This window comes from Vicugna pacos, chromosome 26 (genome assembly GCF_048564905.1).
Source record: "Vicugna pacos chromosome 26, VicPac4, whole genome shotgun sequence".
Taxonomy (NCBI): Eukaryota; Metazoa; Chordata; class Mammalia; order Artiodactyla; family Camelidae; genus Vicugna; species Vicugna pacos.
The window spans coordinates 12,183,234-12,199,890 of NC_133012.1; the positions used below are offsets into that span (position 1 = coordinate 12,183,234).

General features: G+C 42.8%; 1 protein-coding gene and 1 long non-coding RNA gene across 10 annotated transcripts in view; one reads left to right on the forward strand and one right to left on the reverse strand.

Moving 5' to 3' along the window:
• MFHAS1 (multifunctional ROCO family signaling regulator 1) overlaps positions 1–16,657 on the forward strand; it is a 72,258-nt gene that overhangs the window by 50,098 nt on the left and 5,503 nt on the right. For 2 of the 4 annotated variants that reach the window (XR_012064470.1, XR_012064471.1), the window contains exons 2-3: positions 10,048–10,174; positions 15,056–15,166. Coding sequence is in view for 2 of the 4 variants with exons in the window: in XM_072950346.1 (XP_072806447.1) it covers positions 10,048–10,174; positions 11,054–11,063 (137 nt within the window). In the remaining 2 variants the exon portion in view is untranslated. Of the gene's footprint in view, positions 1–10,047; positions 10,175–11,053; positions 11,193–15,055; positions 15,167–16,657 lie in introns of those variants that run through there. The other 2 variants (XM_072950346.1, XM_072950345.1) reach the window with 2 other exon arrangements.
• Positions 1–16,657, reverse strand: part of LOC140689480 (uncharacterized) — a 93,222-nt gene that overhangs the window by 42,117 nt on the left and 34,448 nt on the right. For 3 of the 6 annotated variants that reach the window (XR_012064473.1, XR_012064472.1, XR_012064474.1), the window contains exon 3: positions 15,832–16,020. This is a non-coding gene — a long non-coding RNA (uncharacterized lncRNA). Of the gene's footprint in view, positions 1–11,377; positions 13,283–15,831; positions 16,021–16,657 lie in introns of those variants that run through there. The other 3 variants (XR_012064477.1, XR_012064476.1, XR_012064475.1) reach the window with 3 other exon arrangements.

Genomic DNA, 16,657 nt, shown 5'->3' on the forward strand with positions numbered 1-16,657 from the left:
TTGTTTTCAATATCTTACTTTGGAAACAATCCTGAAGTGAATACCTGCGACTTTATCCTTTGGCATTTATGGGTAGACCCAGAGAATAAATATCTTAAAGTGGGAATTGCCAAATTTCTCTCCAGAGAGGAGGTGCAAATTGATACTTCCTTCAGCAATGTGTGAAAGTGCTGGATAATCCTTGGAGAACAGTGCTGTCTTGGAGCTGGATTAAATACAAAGGCAGCAACAGGGATTTTAGGCAAGGTATTAGGAAAGTCCGGGCCTTTTCAAATGCTCCTCTAAGAGGTACTTCTCTTTTCAGAAGTTATTTTTGCTCAAACCTTGATTTTTATGTTTTAGATTAATACAGTGTGAGGAAGAAATAAACATTTAGTGAACTGCTATTATGTGCAGGCATTGGGTTAGGTGAATTGCAAACATCATTATTTAATTCTTGTAGCACTCCTATGAGGTATATATTTGCAATTAACTGTCCACAGTATACGGAGAAAAATAAGGTTCAGAGAGGCTAGGTGACTTCCCCAAGGTCACACAGCAGATAAGTGGTAGAGCCAGCTTTCCGACTTTGTCACAGTACTCATGTTCTTTTTGATCCTCCTCCTCCTCTTTCTTGGAAAATTAGAAATCTCTGTAACTCTAGCATTGCAGAAAATATAGGGGTGCACTGAGCAATGAACTAGGTATAGAAGACTGGTGTCACTTATGGTTGAATGATGTATGTGTGACATTGCTTGTGCCTCAAAAGCCCTTCGAATAGGTTTGCAAGATGTAAAGAGGAAGTTTGAGGGGCAGATCACATAGGTCCCTGTAGATGTTGTGACGACTGGGGTTTTCGTTCTGAGTGATGAAGGAGGCTTGGAGGGTCTGAGCAGAGGAGTAACATGATCTGATCTGCATTGTAAGGGATCCTTCTGGCTCCAATGGGCAATAGACTGTGGGGGCAAGAGTTCCACTAGGAGACCATCACACATCCATGTTGCTTGTGGAGTGGACTAGGGAGGTGATGAAGTAGTCAGATGCTGATAGGTTTGAAGCTAGAGCAACAGGATGTACCGATGTATTGAGTGTATGGTGTGAGAGAAAAAGAGAGGGAAAAATGACTCCATGTTTTTTTGTCCAAAGTAACTGGAAGAACGGAGTGGACATTCACAGACATGGGGCAGACTGGAAATGGAATAACTTGGTGGGGCATGGGGCCAGTGGGAATCAAGAATTTTATTTTGGGCACATCAGTATCCAAATGACAATGTTGAACAGGTAGTTGGATCATGGTTTGATATTCAGTCAAGAGCTCAGAGTAGAGGGGCCTCATTGAAGTTGGGGGGGGTTCTGCATAACCTGAGCTGCCCCCAGAAGTGGCTCTTTCCCCTTATGAAGCTAGTCCTGTCTGGGCTCCCATACTTTTTAATGGGCGTTAATGCTTTTATGATTACATCCTTTATCTACATTGAGACTTCATTTAGAAGCCAACTACACCTGCTTGCAGGAAAAGATGCACCTGAAAAGTAAGAAAAAATGAAGACTTAAGTAAGAATTCTTGTTGTTCACAGAATTTTGAAGAGGTTGGAGAGGCTGAGAAGGACTTAGTTTCCATTGGTCACATAATGTAATGCTTTTCAGGACGCCGTGGGTGCCTTTTGTTTTATAGCCTCAAGTCCAGGCTGGATCTTCAGGGAATGAAACTTGGGTGGGGAGAGTAGATAAAGAAAAGCTGATATTGGAAGAGGGTCCTGGCTGGACCATGTTCCCCGGTAGTGTCTGTTTGTGCAAGTGTGAGATATTATTTTTGCGCAAAATAAGGAAGTTGGGCCATCTCAAGGTTCCTTCCAGCCTGAAGACTCTGGGGTCTGACTCTAAGTCTACCAGGTCTTTCAGGCCCCTGTAGGAGGCTTCTCAGCTCCTCTCTCACTGGGCAAAATTCATTCCTCCTCCCCCTTCCCTTCCTCCAAGAAAAGTGAATTTGCAGGAATTCTTGTCATCTTCCTTGTTGGAGACGTGATGCAAAGATACTGTTTCTGATCATTTTTAAAGACTTCAGATGGTTCCCTTAGTCAATTTTGACAAGGCCACTGGGCCAGTGTTTCAAATTTCAGTTCAGGTCCTAAAAGTTCCTCCCATTTTCAGTTGAAAGGAAAACTCAGGGTGGAGGGAGACAGTTTCAGTCTGAAGGCTTTTGTGCTGTCTGCCTTCACTTCTCTGAGCCTGGAACCATTTCCAGTAAGAAGTAGGTGACAGGCCATCCAAATAAAGAGTAACCTTTTGAAAGCACTTCCGTCCAGCAGCGAGGGGGCTTTTTATGATCCTGACTTGCATCTGAGAGAGGGAAGGCCAGAGCTGGGCTGGGGCTCTGGTCCTCCCCACTCCCGCCTCCCCCTAGCGTACTTTGATCTGTGAAGCGTGTCTAATCCTCAGCCAAGTCTGCTAGAACTTTATCCAGAGCAGGAAAAGGGGAAATATTTTTCCTTTCTTGGGTGGATTTGTATTTATATAAACCCTTAGCAGTGGTGATGGAGCCAAGTGGCCGGCACACATGTCTGAGCTGGGGCAAGTTGGAATGAATGAGTGGCGGGAAGAGGTAGGGCCCTGTGTTCCTCTGACCCCAGACGGCTTTGACTTGGGTCAGACCCATTAAAGGTCTCAGTCCTCACATGCATTTTGCTGAAGGATGTGCTTTTTCATAGGGCGGTGTTTACAGCAGCTTCAGTGGAGCCAGCAGCTATTCAATTAACTCTAGCTCATTAACTCCAGTGCAATAGCTGTATGTATATGAATGATTAGGTCACCTTATTTCTTTTGTTGTCACTAAGAATATAGGGTTGTGGAAGGCCTTAGCTGTCCTCTGTAACTTCAGTCTCAGAAGCCTGACCTTCTCACAGTGTGTACCATTGTTGATTTACTTGCATGAATTTGTGTACACCTTTTGGGACCAGCCCTCGCCACTTCTCATGGGTAGTGAGTTTTTACTTCTTTATTTTATTTTTTTATTGCAGTCACATTGATTTACAGCATTGAATAAGTTTCATATGTTCGACATGGCATTTCTACTGTTTACCCTACAGTGTGCTCACCACCAAAAATTTAGTTTCCATTCATCACCCTCCATTTGATCCCTTTACCCTCCCAACTGTCCCTTCCCCTCTGGTAACCACTACTCTGTTCTCTGGGTCTATGTGTTTGTTTTTGTTTACTTTGGTTTGTTCATTTATTTTGTTTTTGCTTATTCATTTTTTATATTCCACTTATGAGTGAAATCATATGGTATTTGTCTTTCTCTGACTTACTTTAGGGTAGTGAGTTTTTAAAGCATGCTTGCCATTGATAAGAAGGTTTTCTTGTCCTCAGACCACCTTATTTAATCTTCAAGTGGTGCATCATGGTTCTAGGATTCTAGGATACAGCGTGGTTCTTTTTTAGACATTCTAGCAAAATCTTGTACAGAATCCAAAGGCAGGCTCTCTTGTTCTTGTAATACTGCAGATGTATATTATCTGGGCTAGTCTGGGACTGGTGAAGATGCTGCCAACAGCAAGTGTATAGAATGTTGATAGAAAACAGTCTTTTATTTTGCTATTTTTTGCTCTTTTAGAACCAAAGCAAAGCCAGCATAGGCACTCAGATTCTGGAAACTACCCTGGAGCAATTTCTCCTACATATTAATAAGTGTCATGTGAGCCAGGTTCACCTGCTGTCCCAGGATGTTTGTTCTGGCCCCCAGGACTATTTATTTTGTGTCTGTTGGGACCTCGCACTTCAAAGTGGAATCTTCCCCACGTTTCTCCCTGGCATCTCTTCCCAGTACTTGTAATGGGCACTTGGGAAAGGAAACTCCTCAGGGACCCTGAGACTCTATCAGCAGCTGGAGAGAGTCTAGGCAGAAGAGCAGCCTGAAGGAGGAGGGGATGGGGGGCTCTTGTTGATGGAAAAAAGGGGACTGGGAGGAAAGGGAACTTCAAAGAGCCAAGCGAGGAAGCAGTGGGGAAGAGGATTATTTGCATGTGTGCAAATAAAAACACACACAAAAAGAGAAGACATTAGGAAAAGGAAGTGTAAGCTTGTAATGTGAGGGAAGGAGATTGGAAAAGCAATTTTGTCAGCAGTTTTTCTGCCTTGTTGAACTTTTGCCAAATGCCTTGGAAGGGGACCTGTGATGTCAGGTCCTGACTCTTGATCCAGAAGAGACCTGCATGAGGATCCATCCAGGAGAGGCCCCATGGACCCTATGCCCCTCTTCTTAGTGGAGCTCACCTGAGGTACTTAGCCACCTCCTTCTATCCCTCAATAAACAAACAAACAAAAAGCTTTATGTGACTACAAAGCAAGTATAACTGTGAGGACAATCATCTTCTGTCAGGAATTGGGTTAAACAAGGAAAAGCTTGTCTGCTCCAGATGAGCACCTGCTGTAAAGGGAAAATCCAAAGTGTCTGTCACTTGTGCCCGGCGTGAGGGGCTGGCTTGGCTTCCACTGAATTACTCACCAGGAGTCTGAGGGCTTCACAGGTTAGCTTCAGTGTATGAGTCAGAGAAGTAAACAAAGTGTGGCCTTTGTTTTTCCTTCTGCCTGTAACTGTCACCACTGTCACCACCTTGGAGGATGTTGGGAAGAAACTGAAATGTTGAAATTTAGTTTATTCAGTGGAGCCTAATGACCAGGCTTTGAAAACTCATTGAAGATAGGTACTGAGTTGTACTCTTGGTTCTAGGCCATCTCCAAGAACCCAGCTGGCCTGCTTCTGTATGGCTTGCAGATTGTACGTTCTTCATGATAAGACTTTACAAACTGTCCCTATAGCTTCAAGGCACAGAGGGCATTCCTGAGTGATTTTTTTAAAAACAGAATCTCAGCATTCAGAATCAAAACTGGATTTGGAAATTCAACAAATCTCAGAGATGTAAATGCTTTTACACAGTGAAATTGCCTAGAACTCAGCGGACTCCGACAGTTTGAAGAACTGCAGGGCTATATGGTGGAAATGAAAACCCAGTTGTGGAAGAGATTCACAATGTCTACGGTGTCTGATGGCGTAAGTTTTTGCAGCTGCCTTTGGAGTTCATAACTTAGGATATATCCGATTATTAAGCGGTTTTTTGTTTTCCATAGTGGCTGCACCAACTTACATTGTTTACTTCTCCTGTGTGTATGTTTTCTGGGCTTTATTTTGTTTTAAGACAGATAGAAGTGTCCTTTTCTCTCTGTCTGGCTTTCATCTTCCGTATAACAGTGACCGTGCGATTCTCCCATCTCTGCTGTCTCTGATAACTCAGTGGACTTGCAGAGTGGGAACCTTCCTGCTCATTGGTTTCCAAGGATGCTGCCTTTGCCCAGAGGGGATGTGAGGAACAAGCATTTGTGTATCTTTGCAGCGACTTTCAGACTTAACTAAAAGACAGAAGTAGACTTTGGGGGTTGGAGGGGTGTGAACTTTAGAATATTCAAGCTGAAAGAGGCCTTGAAGAAATCTAGATAACTCCTTATGTAATGGAACCTATAAAATTGCTTGTTTTAATTTCCAGACCACTTTTGTTGTTTTGAGGGATGTTCCTGACTCCGATCTTGATCCTGGATGAGGAAGTGGGTTTTGTTTTCACCGAAAAGACATGTTTGGGGCTTTTAATATTTTGGTTGCGTCATCAGAGTGATCATTTTTAGTGTTTTGCATAATGTACCCAATGTTTGTGAATTCTGGTGATTAGCAGAAAAAGATGAGCTCATTTCACTTATTTTCTCCTGTTTAAAAAAAATTGTAATAAAACTTGATGTTCTGTTCTTACACAAGGGAGGAAACAGTTGATAAGAATTTGTTAGCATTTTAATGCCAGAAGTCTTGAAACAGAGTAATTAAGAAGAGTTTTTCATAATTTTAATGGGCACAGGGAGACTGTGAAGGGGGCTAATACAGCCTCAGTAAATGCAATGAGGTCAAATTTCTGCAACTTCAGAAAGACTGTGTAAAAACTGCATATGAATAGAACATCGCCAGCAGAGGAGAAAGCATGGGCATTTAAAGCTGGCATCTCCCTTTAGTGTGAGGCACACTTAGTCTTTTTTTTTTAATTGACTTAAGCATAAAAATAAATAAACAATAACCTCAGGACCATTTAATCTTGAATGACCCATTTCACTATAAATTCTTTGTTCTTTGTCAGCTTATATTTCTAATGAAAACATACTTTCAGATTTACCTTCCACACAGAAATATCAGTCTTATAATCTTTAACGACTACAGAGAATTCTGTCTTTCGACTGTGTCGTAGTTTGTAATCAGTTCCCCATTGCTGGATATTTGAGGGGGTTACCAAAGTTTTCACTGTTTTATAAACAGTGTTGCTATGAGCAATCATTGTATAATTTTTGTCAGAAAGAAAGGCTTACTTCCTTGAAGCAAGTTCCTAAAAATGGAAATATACCAGGTCCCATGTGTGTTTCTCCTTACCCTATTGGTAATACATTTTCTGTAAATATAACATTTATTTTTTTATAGCTCCCACCAACTTTGGGATTTATCTTTTTTTGCTTTTGCTAGTGATGACAGATGTATAATAGATCTTTTTTTTTTTTCATTTGAAGTTTTCACATGTGTGGCGAGGTGTTCTGCATGTAGATAATTTATGGTCTAATCCTCATATACTGTTTTACCAGAGAATCTGGGTTCTGATCATATATTCACATGAATTCTTTATATTTGGAAGAGTAAGCTTTTAAAAAATCTTTATGTCTATAGTAATAGTGTCAAGAACTTACTAGATGCCACATGTTTCCTTCTCGTGTGTTATCTAATTTAATCATCCCAGGACAGTATTGTACAGTCATTAAGAGTGGAGTCATCCTGGGTTCACATTCTGGCACTACCACCTCCCCCTTGTGACCATTGGCGGATATTTAACCCCTGAGCCTCTTCTATGTAATGAGGATAATTGTACCCACTTTATCAGGTTGGCATGAGGACTAAGTGAGATAATACATTTATAGGCTTAGTGCATAATAAGTGCTCAGTAAATGTTAGCTGCTGCTGTGATCATCGGGTTTTCTTCTGGGGTTAGTTTGATATTCAGCTTGACGTGTGCGACAGCACGATGGTAAAATAGAGCACGCGTACTGTTCTCCATCCTGATAAGGAATGTTACTGGGTCTTTTGAGTCAGTGTTCCCGGCACTTCCAGGTCTTTTCCAATCCTGCAGCTCAGTGTTAGTCTGCCTTTCTCATTCACTCTCTAGCATCTCATAAGTTCCTGGGGTCACCCACCACGCAGGACGATAGTTCTTTTTTTGTGCGCTTGACTTGCCTGGATGCCGAGACCCTCTGCTCAGAGGCTCTGCCTTAAGCTCCTGTATCCCTGCTTCTGCTACAGCTCCTCACACAGTAAGACGTCCCTAATTAGATGCTCAATGAATAGCTGTACTTCGATTTGAAAATCAAGTTTGTGTTAAGGAAATTTGAGATGATTCACTTCTATTTTAGTAGCTAACACATGTTATGAGTCACTCTTTGAATTATTGATAGGATAGATTTTTTTGAGAGGAAAAAGCTGCTTTTCTTACTTTCTTAATCTAGCCACTAGACACATTCCTTAAATCCTCAGAATACTGGCCCCATGCAGTAGCTTGCTGGCATCCTAGAGACTGCGGGCTGTTCTGTTTCTGCTCAGTCTTCCATAGCATCAAGTGAATTTTTCATATGGATGGAATTTCTTGGTGCCTTAAATTTTTATATTATTTCAGTGGCTGGCAATGCTGCTAAGGGTAGGACCCAAACAAAACCAGCTCCCTGGTCCTGTGTGATACTGGGAATCTGAGATGGGGGGCAGTAAAGCCCTTGGTTTAATAGAAATTGATAACCAGTGCTTTATAGTCAACTGCACACTAATTCACATTGTCTGGGAAACTGGTCTTTTCACCAAAACCTACAGCGTATCCAGCAAGGAAGCCAGCTGTGCAGGGATGGGTGCCCAGGGCGGGGGCTTGACCTCTACATTTGTTATCCTGGCCTCTTGGACAGCTGCACCCAAAAGGAGCAAAGGCCTGTGTGTGAAATTCTAACCAGGAGTTTTCAGGGAAACCAGAGATTCCTAGTCTGTATTAAAGCCTTCGGGGTAATCTTGGGACAGAAAGTAGAAGTTGAAAATATCAGGTGAGGAAGCAAGGGAGGGCAGTCCAGGACCATCCCAAGCCTGGGCTGTTCAGAGGATCCTTTTGGTACAGTTCTAGCCCTGTAGTATGTGGTGGGTTGGTTGGTTTAAAGCTCTCTGTGGGACTTGGAGCAAAACTGTTAAACTCGAAGAGTTTCTGACTCGTTAAGTGGTATTTGGGCTGGATAACTTCCAAGTTTCAGTCTGGTGTAACATGCTCTAACTTTGCTTCATTTTATGACTTTGATAGCATTTAATGCTTATGTTTTTAATTTGCATTTTTATATTTTGACATCTTTCTCTAACTGATGTTAGAGCATCATTCTGATACCTACATATCCATGATACAAGCTAATGATGCTAAATTAACTTTTGCAGTCATTTTGGTGTTCACAGTAGTTTGGTTTTAAATTACAGTTTTAATTTTCAAATTACATTCAGTTGATATTGTGCAAAGCCAATAAAAATGTTCAAGCCAGGAAATAATTGTCTTTCATAAAAGTACAAATATGCCAATGTTTAGTTCATTATTTAATGATAGCATTTTTGGCTTGCTCTTCTAGCAAAGATGTGTTCTGGAGTAAGAAAGGAGCCCCCACTTTCGGGGTGTGTGTCAGAGGGTGGTGGCAAAGGGTAAGGGCCCCAGAGATGGGTTCCCAGGATCACATCCCGAGTCACCCCTTGCTAACTCTTGCTAACTCTTGACTCGGGGTACACCACATAACCTCCCTAAATATTAGCTTCCTCATTTGCAAAATGAGGATCAACCTTACAGGGACATTGTAAAGATGAAATAAGATGTACATTTTAAGTTCTCTGTTCTGTGCTGGGGCGTGCGCATGCTCTATCCATGTGAATTCTGCTGAAGGGGAAATGTTTAGAAATACGGTATTTTGAGGCAAAGAATTTTTGTATCCACACATGTTGGCATATACTTTGGAGTCCCGAGAATTTCAAATCAGTAATCCAAGTGATGGCTGCCACAGAGTTGATGTTTTATTTTCAGTAGCATCTTTCCAGTTAAGTATGTTTTGTGTTCTTGGTTTGGTTTATTTACTTTCTGGGTATAAGTAGGGGAATTGGGGTAATAAGGTACCATCATCAGTCAAAAGCTATCTTTTTAATTCTCTGAGCAAGAGCACTGTGCTAGCTACAAAAACAGACAGGTCAGGGTGCTGCCGGGAAAGGGGACAGTGGGAAGCAAACTAAGAAATGGGAGTTATCACTGCTCTTAGGGATTTAATGATCTAGTTGGAAAGATCCGGGGCATGCAAAGTACACAGGTTTCCTTTGGGTGTTGGGGTAATCCATTAAGTTAATTGTCTGTTTTTACTAGCCCCCATTACTCATGAAATAGCATTGTGTTGGGCCTTTCAAATCTGCACACATACCTACCCAGGAAATCCTCCTGCCAGCACGAAGCTAAGCTGGCTGTGCCCCTTGATAACACACCTTTAGTCAGCTGCATTTCCAGCTCGTTAATGCAGGGCTTTGTTGCAAGGCTGCCATGAATCCCATCTGCCCTGAATCCTAATTATGAACACCTCCTTGGCAGCCTGGGCTTCTCTGGGCTCTAGGGATCCTGGCTCAATTCGCCTCACCGTCTAGATAAAGATCTCTGGAGTCTGTCTGTGGAAAGGAAGGTGGAAGGAAGAGTGGCAGAGGCTGTCTTTGTCTGGAACAGTGGCCTTCCTGCCATCACCGCTCCTCACAGGGACGCGGAGAAGAACTTAGGCAGTGACAGTGAGCACAGAGCCGGTTCTGCCCTGGGTGCACATCTGTTCTCTGACTGCGGACCCTTCCCTTCCTCACCACCTGCCCTCCTCCCTGCTTCCCCCACCCCCAGTGCTGTGCTTCTCAGCAAGGTGGTCCTTTTCTTGAAGCAGCTCTCACTAATGCATTTTTCTCTCCTCCTGCAGGGGAGTTGCTGAGTCAGCCCAGACCGGAAGGAGTGGCAGAGATCATTTGTCCCAAGAACGGCAGCGAGCGGGTGAATGTTGCCTTGGTGTACCCACCCACACCGACTGTGATCAGCCCCTGTTCCAAGTGAGTTCCGGACGCGCTCGCCCCTGTCCCGTACTCCTGAGCCCGCCTCAGCAGTTGTGATACCAAAAAGCCGAGTGACAGTACCTTCCTCAAACCTTGAAAACTTCCCCTAGGGCAGACCTGGTACCCACCTGCCATCAACACCAAGGCTTAAGAGAACTTCCATTTTTTTCTTGTTTGTAATTTATTTTTACTTTTGCTGGTAAAAGTCAGACCATTTTAAATAGCTTTCTTGAGATATTATTATTTACATGTCATACAGTTTACTCATTTAAAGTGCGTGATGCATTGCTTTTTAGTATATTTGCAGGTAGATGCAACCTAAAAGAGCAGTTTTATTTTTGATGGATAGTCTCAATTCTGTCGTTGTAGAATTAAGTGGGCCATCGCTTCAGAAAACAGTGAGGGCCTCTTAATAAGAAAAGCTGGCAGAAGAATCTCTAGTAGATCTTTTTTTCCTGTGGGTCTTTGATTCTCTATCAGTTCCTGATAATCAGAGGCTGCGAAGTTTGCTCCCACCTTCCCCAAAATGGACTTAGAGACATAGAATGTACACACGTGAACTCACTTTTGCATACAATGTTAGCCTAGTATTAAACTCAAACTGAGATAATAAACAGGAAAACTCATCTGTTTGGGTTTTTTTTTGGTTTGGATTTTTATTTTTGGTAGTGTTAAGAACTGAACAGGCCACTTTTAAACTGAGATGAAATACCTTTTTGGGGGCAAATCTTGAAAAGTAGCAGTCCCAGGTCTCCCTGGAGATCTCGTTACCTGGGTGAGATCAGCAAGGTGGCTTATACTGCAAAGTATGCATTGCAGGAAACTTCCATTTTTCTTCCTAGTTGACCACAAATAATTTTTTTTTTCATATCTAAGCTTTTTATAGGGAGGTTGGGAAGTTCACATTTGAGAATGGTGACCTGTCATCGCATCTTGAGAAACTTGCTATCAGGCTGCATTCCTGCGAGCTGTGTGTGATAAAGCTCATGCCTCCGCCCCTCAAGTGTCAGCTTTCCTGCCTTTGGCATGCTCTCTGCAGAGGCTTTCTCATTCATTAGCAGCTGCTCCTTTTCTCCAAACCGGGTGACTCCTTAGACAGAACAACTCTAATCCATCTTTGCTGGAAAATATCACTGAACACCCGAGGGAACCTCTTCTCTAATGCTCTTCTATTCAGAATGCTTTTTAAGGTAACATGCACATAGTATAATTCATCGCTAATAATGACCCTCTGACATTGTGAAACCTGGAAGTGCTTCTGAGGATTACATAGTAACTTCATATGAACTAGAACATTCCCCTGTGCTGAACATACCAACCAGCAGGAATTTTACCAGTTCTTTGACTTGGTGTACACTGGTCCTTTTCTTTCAGATGTGTGTAAGGTTAGGAAAAAGGGATATTATAGAAACAGTAGGATCTGGAATGGAGGGAAACAGTTGATCCATACGCTTTCCATGGGTGTAGATTTTCCTGAGCCAGGAGAGACTGTAACCTCTTGTTTTGCTGTAGCCACTTGGCATTTAATAGGCGGGATAGATAGAAATAGGAATCAGAATATCCACTTGCACAAGAAACCGCGGTGGCGCCAAGCCAGCGTTTATCGGTGTCTTTTCACGGGCTTCTTGTACTGCCACAGAGAGACATTTATCCCAACCTGCAGAAGTGCTGTCAGCTCCTCTCCCCCAGTTTATCACACCTAAAATGAACAAGCAGCTTTCAAGTCTTGGGTAATCGGAGCCACACGGCCTGAGACATCTAGATTCTGGAGGGAACACGTTTAGGGACTGAACTACTTTTGACCTAGCTCTGTGAATAGTTTTATTTTGAAATGGATTTAAAAAAAAAAAAGAAAGGTCTCACACAATGGGTGGCAGGTGTAGAGGGTAAGTCTCAATTCTAAATGAAGGAACATCCTTGAGAACAAATCGAAAACGGGCCCAGCGCAGCCCAGTGGAAGCTCAAATTTACAAGTGGCTGGCAATGCATTGGAAGTAGGGGATTTGGGTACCAAAGAGGAAAGCGGCCCCAGGAGGTGGTCATTAGGTCAACACAGCTTGGGTCTGAGCCTTGAGAGTTTGACTTGGGGTCTCAGCTGGCAGTGGAAATGGGGAGACTGGAGCTATTGCCCTGGCTTTGCGACTCCAGCCCCCGTTGACTTAGGCAAGTCACTGGAAAGTGGCCTTTTACTTCTCTCTCTTCCCCTAAAATGCAGGTCGATGGTCAAGATCAGACTTTCTTGACCAGGCATGTGTATCAGAATTTCCAGGGCCAGGGACTACTCTTTAAGAAAAGAGGAGTGACTCAGATGATTGTCATGTGTGTACCAGACATGCTGCTCTCTCAGATCCCTCCGTGGCCCCAGGGTGGCCTCCCTGGCCAGTGGGCCTCATCTTTGGCTACAGAGCCTCTCTCTAGTCAGTAACCGGTTGTCAGCACTAAGGCAGCATTAATCCATGCTGCGCCAATTGACCCAATCCCTTCCACCCCAGTGTCACCCTTACAGGTGGACATGTAATTTGTTGGTCAACTCAGGAAAGGATTGAGGGTGACAAGGACGAGAGATATTAATAATTATGCCAGGATGACAGGTATTATCTGGAACCATCCCAGGCAAACCAGAATCATCATCCTACTCTTACGTCATTGATCTAGATCGTACAGTGGTTTTTAAACAGGCATTTCATGCTCTGCTTTGACCAGTTTACTCCTTTCCTTTTTAGGTCAAATCAGAGACTTGTCATTAATGGCCTGCCTTTGACCACATATAAAATAATGATGCTACTATGCACTTTCTAAAGAGAAACCATTGATGACTTACTTGATTGGATCTTTCTTATACATTCCAAGTTTTTCTATTTCTCATTTTTAAAAATTTAAAAAATTTTAAATACCCTACGGAGAGTGACAGAATAAAAGAGTAGGTAGCAATTTTTTAAAAAAAGAGCAAACCTGACTTACCCTTATAGTCTCCTTGACTGATAGTGAGCTCTCTACCAGCATTCCATCGGGAAGAAGTTACATGAACTGAATGAAATGCCCGTCCTTCTGCACCTCACCCTCCGGGGAGAAAACTAGCATTTGAGTGGCTTCTTGGCCCTTTTGCTGATTATTGGACAGAAATATGAGTCATTTCCAGGTTTTGGCAATCGTGGGCTGATTTTCAAGGATATTTGCTTTTGAGAGGAGATGAAAACTCATCTAGAAGCAGATTTGCTGGGTTGCTCTGAAATTCTGAACTCCTTATGGATATGGATTGTCTGATACATTTTTTAAACTTTTATTGGGGTGTTACCTTCATCCCATAAAGCTTGCCCATCCAGTGACGATTCACATATTTACAGAGTTGTGTAACCGTCTCCACAATCTCATTTTAGAAATTTCATTTCCATCATTCCAGAGAGAAGTTCCGTGCCCGTTTGCAGTCACTTGTGCCTAATAGAACACCTAGTTCCATGCAGTCAGTACGTATTTTTAGTGCTCCTTTCAGGAATGCTTTTGTTGCCTGGTGTGTTGGTATTAAATAGATTTGTGGGTTTTAAAGAAATTCTTATAAACACTAGTTATTCGTGCCTGGCCCAGTTCAGTCTAAAGTTAAAAGGACGCTGACCCTTGGACATTTGGGGTCAGAAGGGACAAAAATACACTTTCAGTGGGAAAAGGAAGGAGAAAGTAGAAGGATAATTTTTTTTACATTTATTTAAAAATTTTTATTTGTGAGTTCTTGACTCCATCCTGTTGCTCTTGGATTGAGACACTTAAAATTCCAGTTTGGAAGGGAAGTGTGAACTTTGGGCAAATGTCAGCTTGCTGTTTGCCTTTCATTTTTAGATACCTTATAAAATATTACTCTTATTTCTGAAGGGATTTATTTCCCTCCTTTACTAATTAAAGCATGTTGTCTGAGAAACTGCCGCTTAACTCAACTTCCCTACTGATTTTCATTTTAGACAGAATTCAGCAGGTTAGCGAATGCAAATGTTTTACCTTAAAACGTACTGAAATGCAACCCACAGTCTTCCATGTGGTTTCTTAATGGACCGGTCCTGAACATGCAGGAAAGGGGAATGTGTCATTTTTATTTCCTGATGATTGCCGCTTCTCTTGTAGTAGCTACCCTGTCTGTCCGTGGAGTGGTGGAACTGAAGGAGCAAGCTCATTCTGATCTGGGCAGATCATTTGTTACAGAATTAGAAAAAATGGGCTGGTTTGAAAATTGTTGGGCAAAGCTTTCTCCTTTCTGAAAAGTACTACTGCTAATAAAAGACAAGGCTGACACTGCATTTCAAAACTACTCTTTAAACCTGGATTATTGCATATATACCGTAGTTTCTCAATGCAAGCCAACAGCTCAGTAAGGTTCCAATTTCTTACTGTTTGTAAGTATTCTCAAAAGCATAGTGATTACTTTGCACAGGAATTTTGGCAGTTACTTTGTTATGACATAAGGATATTCAAGACCAGTTCAAATAAGCCTTTTGTAAAAAGCAGGATGAAGATTTGGTAGCCTTTATCTCACCAAATAAATATGCGAAGTATGTTTAACTGCACTAAGATCAGTTAGTTTGGACTTGATAAAAAAGTTTTTTAAAGGAATGGATGAATTTGGCTTAATCACAATGGAGACTTAAGTGATCTCAGAATTTTAAAACATGAAGCGTGGGGATGGGATGATATTTCAGAAGGAAGGGAGGCTTGAATGTGGAGGTTGCCTGTCGGGGGTATCACATTGATTTGCATTGATTTGTTTTGCTCTTTGTAAGAGTAAGACAGTTCATTGCCTTGCTACTTTCACAGGCTGGGACAAACAGTGGTTCTTTGATAACTTAGTCTCCCACCAGCCACATTGACACTGGAATTTGTTCCCTCTCTGCTTAGGTATCTCCATACTTTCTTGGACAATTAAGTGGAAAAGATAGTGCTTCTTTCCCTTATGCCATCATTTTTACTGTACCCACTCTGTGACTTTAGGAGCACCAATTTTTAAGGGTAAGTTTCTGGGAAGCAGAGAGGGTTTCTTAAATAGGTAAGGGCTTTCCAAGGACTTGGAGAGTTTAGGGGAAAAAACGGGGAGGATGGGTTTGGGATGAAGAGACTCCATAGAGCAGGGCATTTTAAGATGACAGATCTTTTACTTATGCAGAATCAAGACATCTTTGGGAATTAAGAGTAAAGAAACTGCTTGACTCTTTTGCCTGATTTGCTGTACTGCATGTATCAGTAACCTTTGATCCTTTTTAGAAAAAATAAGCCATTTAAAAAATTTTAATGTTAGGCAAGAATCTATCAGGAAAAGCTCAAGTTGATTAACCCAGCAAATAGCTTTTTAAAAGCAGTGTTTATTTTCTCAAGGCAGTTTGATGGGCTCTGGGGTCAGCATCCTGAGTCTGAATCCTGTGATTTGTTAGTGCTGTGACAGATGCAGGTTTCAGAAGCACTGTGTCATGGGGTTGTTCTGTGTGCATTTAGAGAGACCTTTGCAAGGAAAGCACTTAGCATTATTCCTTACACAGAGTAAGTAGCGCTCAGTAAATTCAGGTGCTGTTATTTCTACTAGAAATATTAGTGCTGTATACTGTAGATGATATAAAGGTAATTTAAAAAGTTTTAAATGCAAATATAGATGTTAGAGTAAAACCCACTCACCGACTTACCTAAGATTGTTTGGCTTCTTAATTGAGGTGCCTGCACAAGGCAGGTGAGTGTGTGCACTCAGCAGGTAAGTGAGCACGTTGGCCCACCTTCCCCTCCACCGCCACGACGGGGTCAAGGTGAGCTACACGGAGATCTGCTGACCAGGCGACCTGCAGACTGAGTAAACCTCGGTCTCTGAGCCCACCTTCCTGGGAGAGAGGAGATGAGTGGGATCAGTCCTTTGGTCCTGTAGTGCCTGTGCCCCCGGTGCCGGGACAGACTCCTACAGTGCAGGAATGGAAAACTAGAGATGTAGTAAGGCCAGCAGGTCTGGAAATGACTGCTGTGCAAAAGCTACTTTATTAGCGCTCCTTAGAAGAGGGGCACGCCATGCCCTGGGGGTGCTGTGCAGTGGGGCACCTGGGCCAGTGAGGTGGCAGATGGAGAGGGCGGAACTGAGGGAGGAGCCTGGGCTGTGGTTTCTGCGGGAAGGTACGGGCAAGGCGGGGTGGGGGGAGGTAGAAGATGGGCCAGTTTTGGAGCACTTCTGTGGGCTCTGGGGCATAGACAGTCACGAGTTGTCTGGAGCCTGGCCCTGGGGTGATTAGGGCAGGTGGATGGTGGCCTGGGGTGTGAGAACCCAATAAAGGAGGTGGGTGGAGGTGTGGGCTTGGGACTTGTGGGTTTGTATTTGAGACACATGCTCACACTTGAGTGGTTTACTGTCTCTGGGAACTAACTGGCTGATTGCTGGGAGGGGCAGTCCCTCCAGGGTGGGCAAGGCCCCAGAGGTCAAAGCATCAGAATACAGAAAATCCAAGACCTGCTTAATACAACATGGTATGG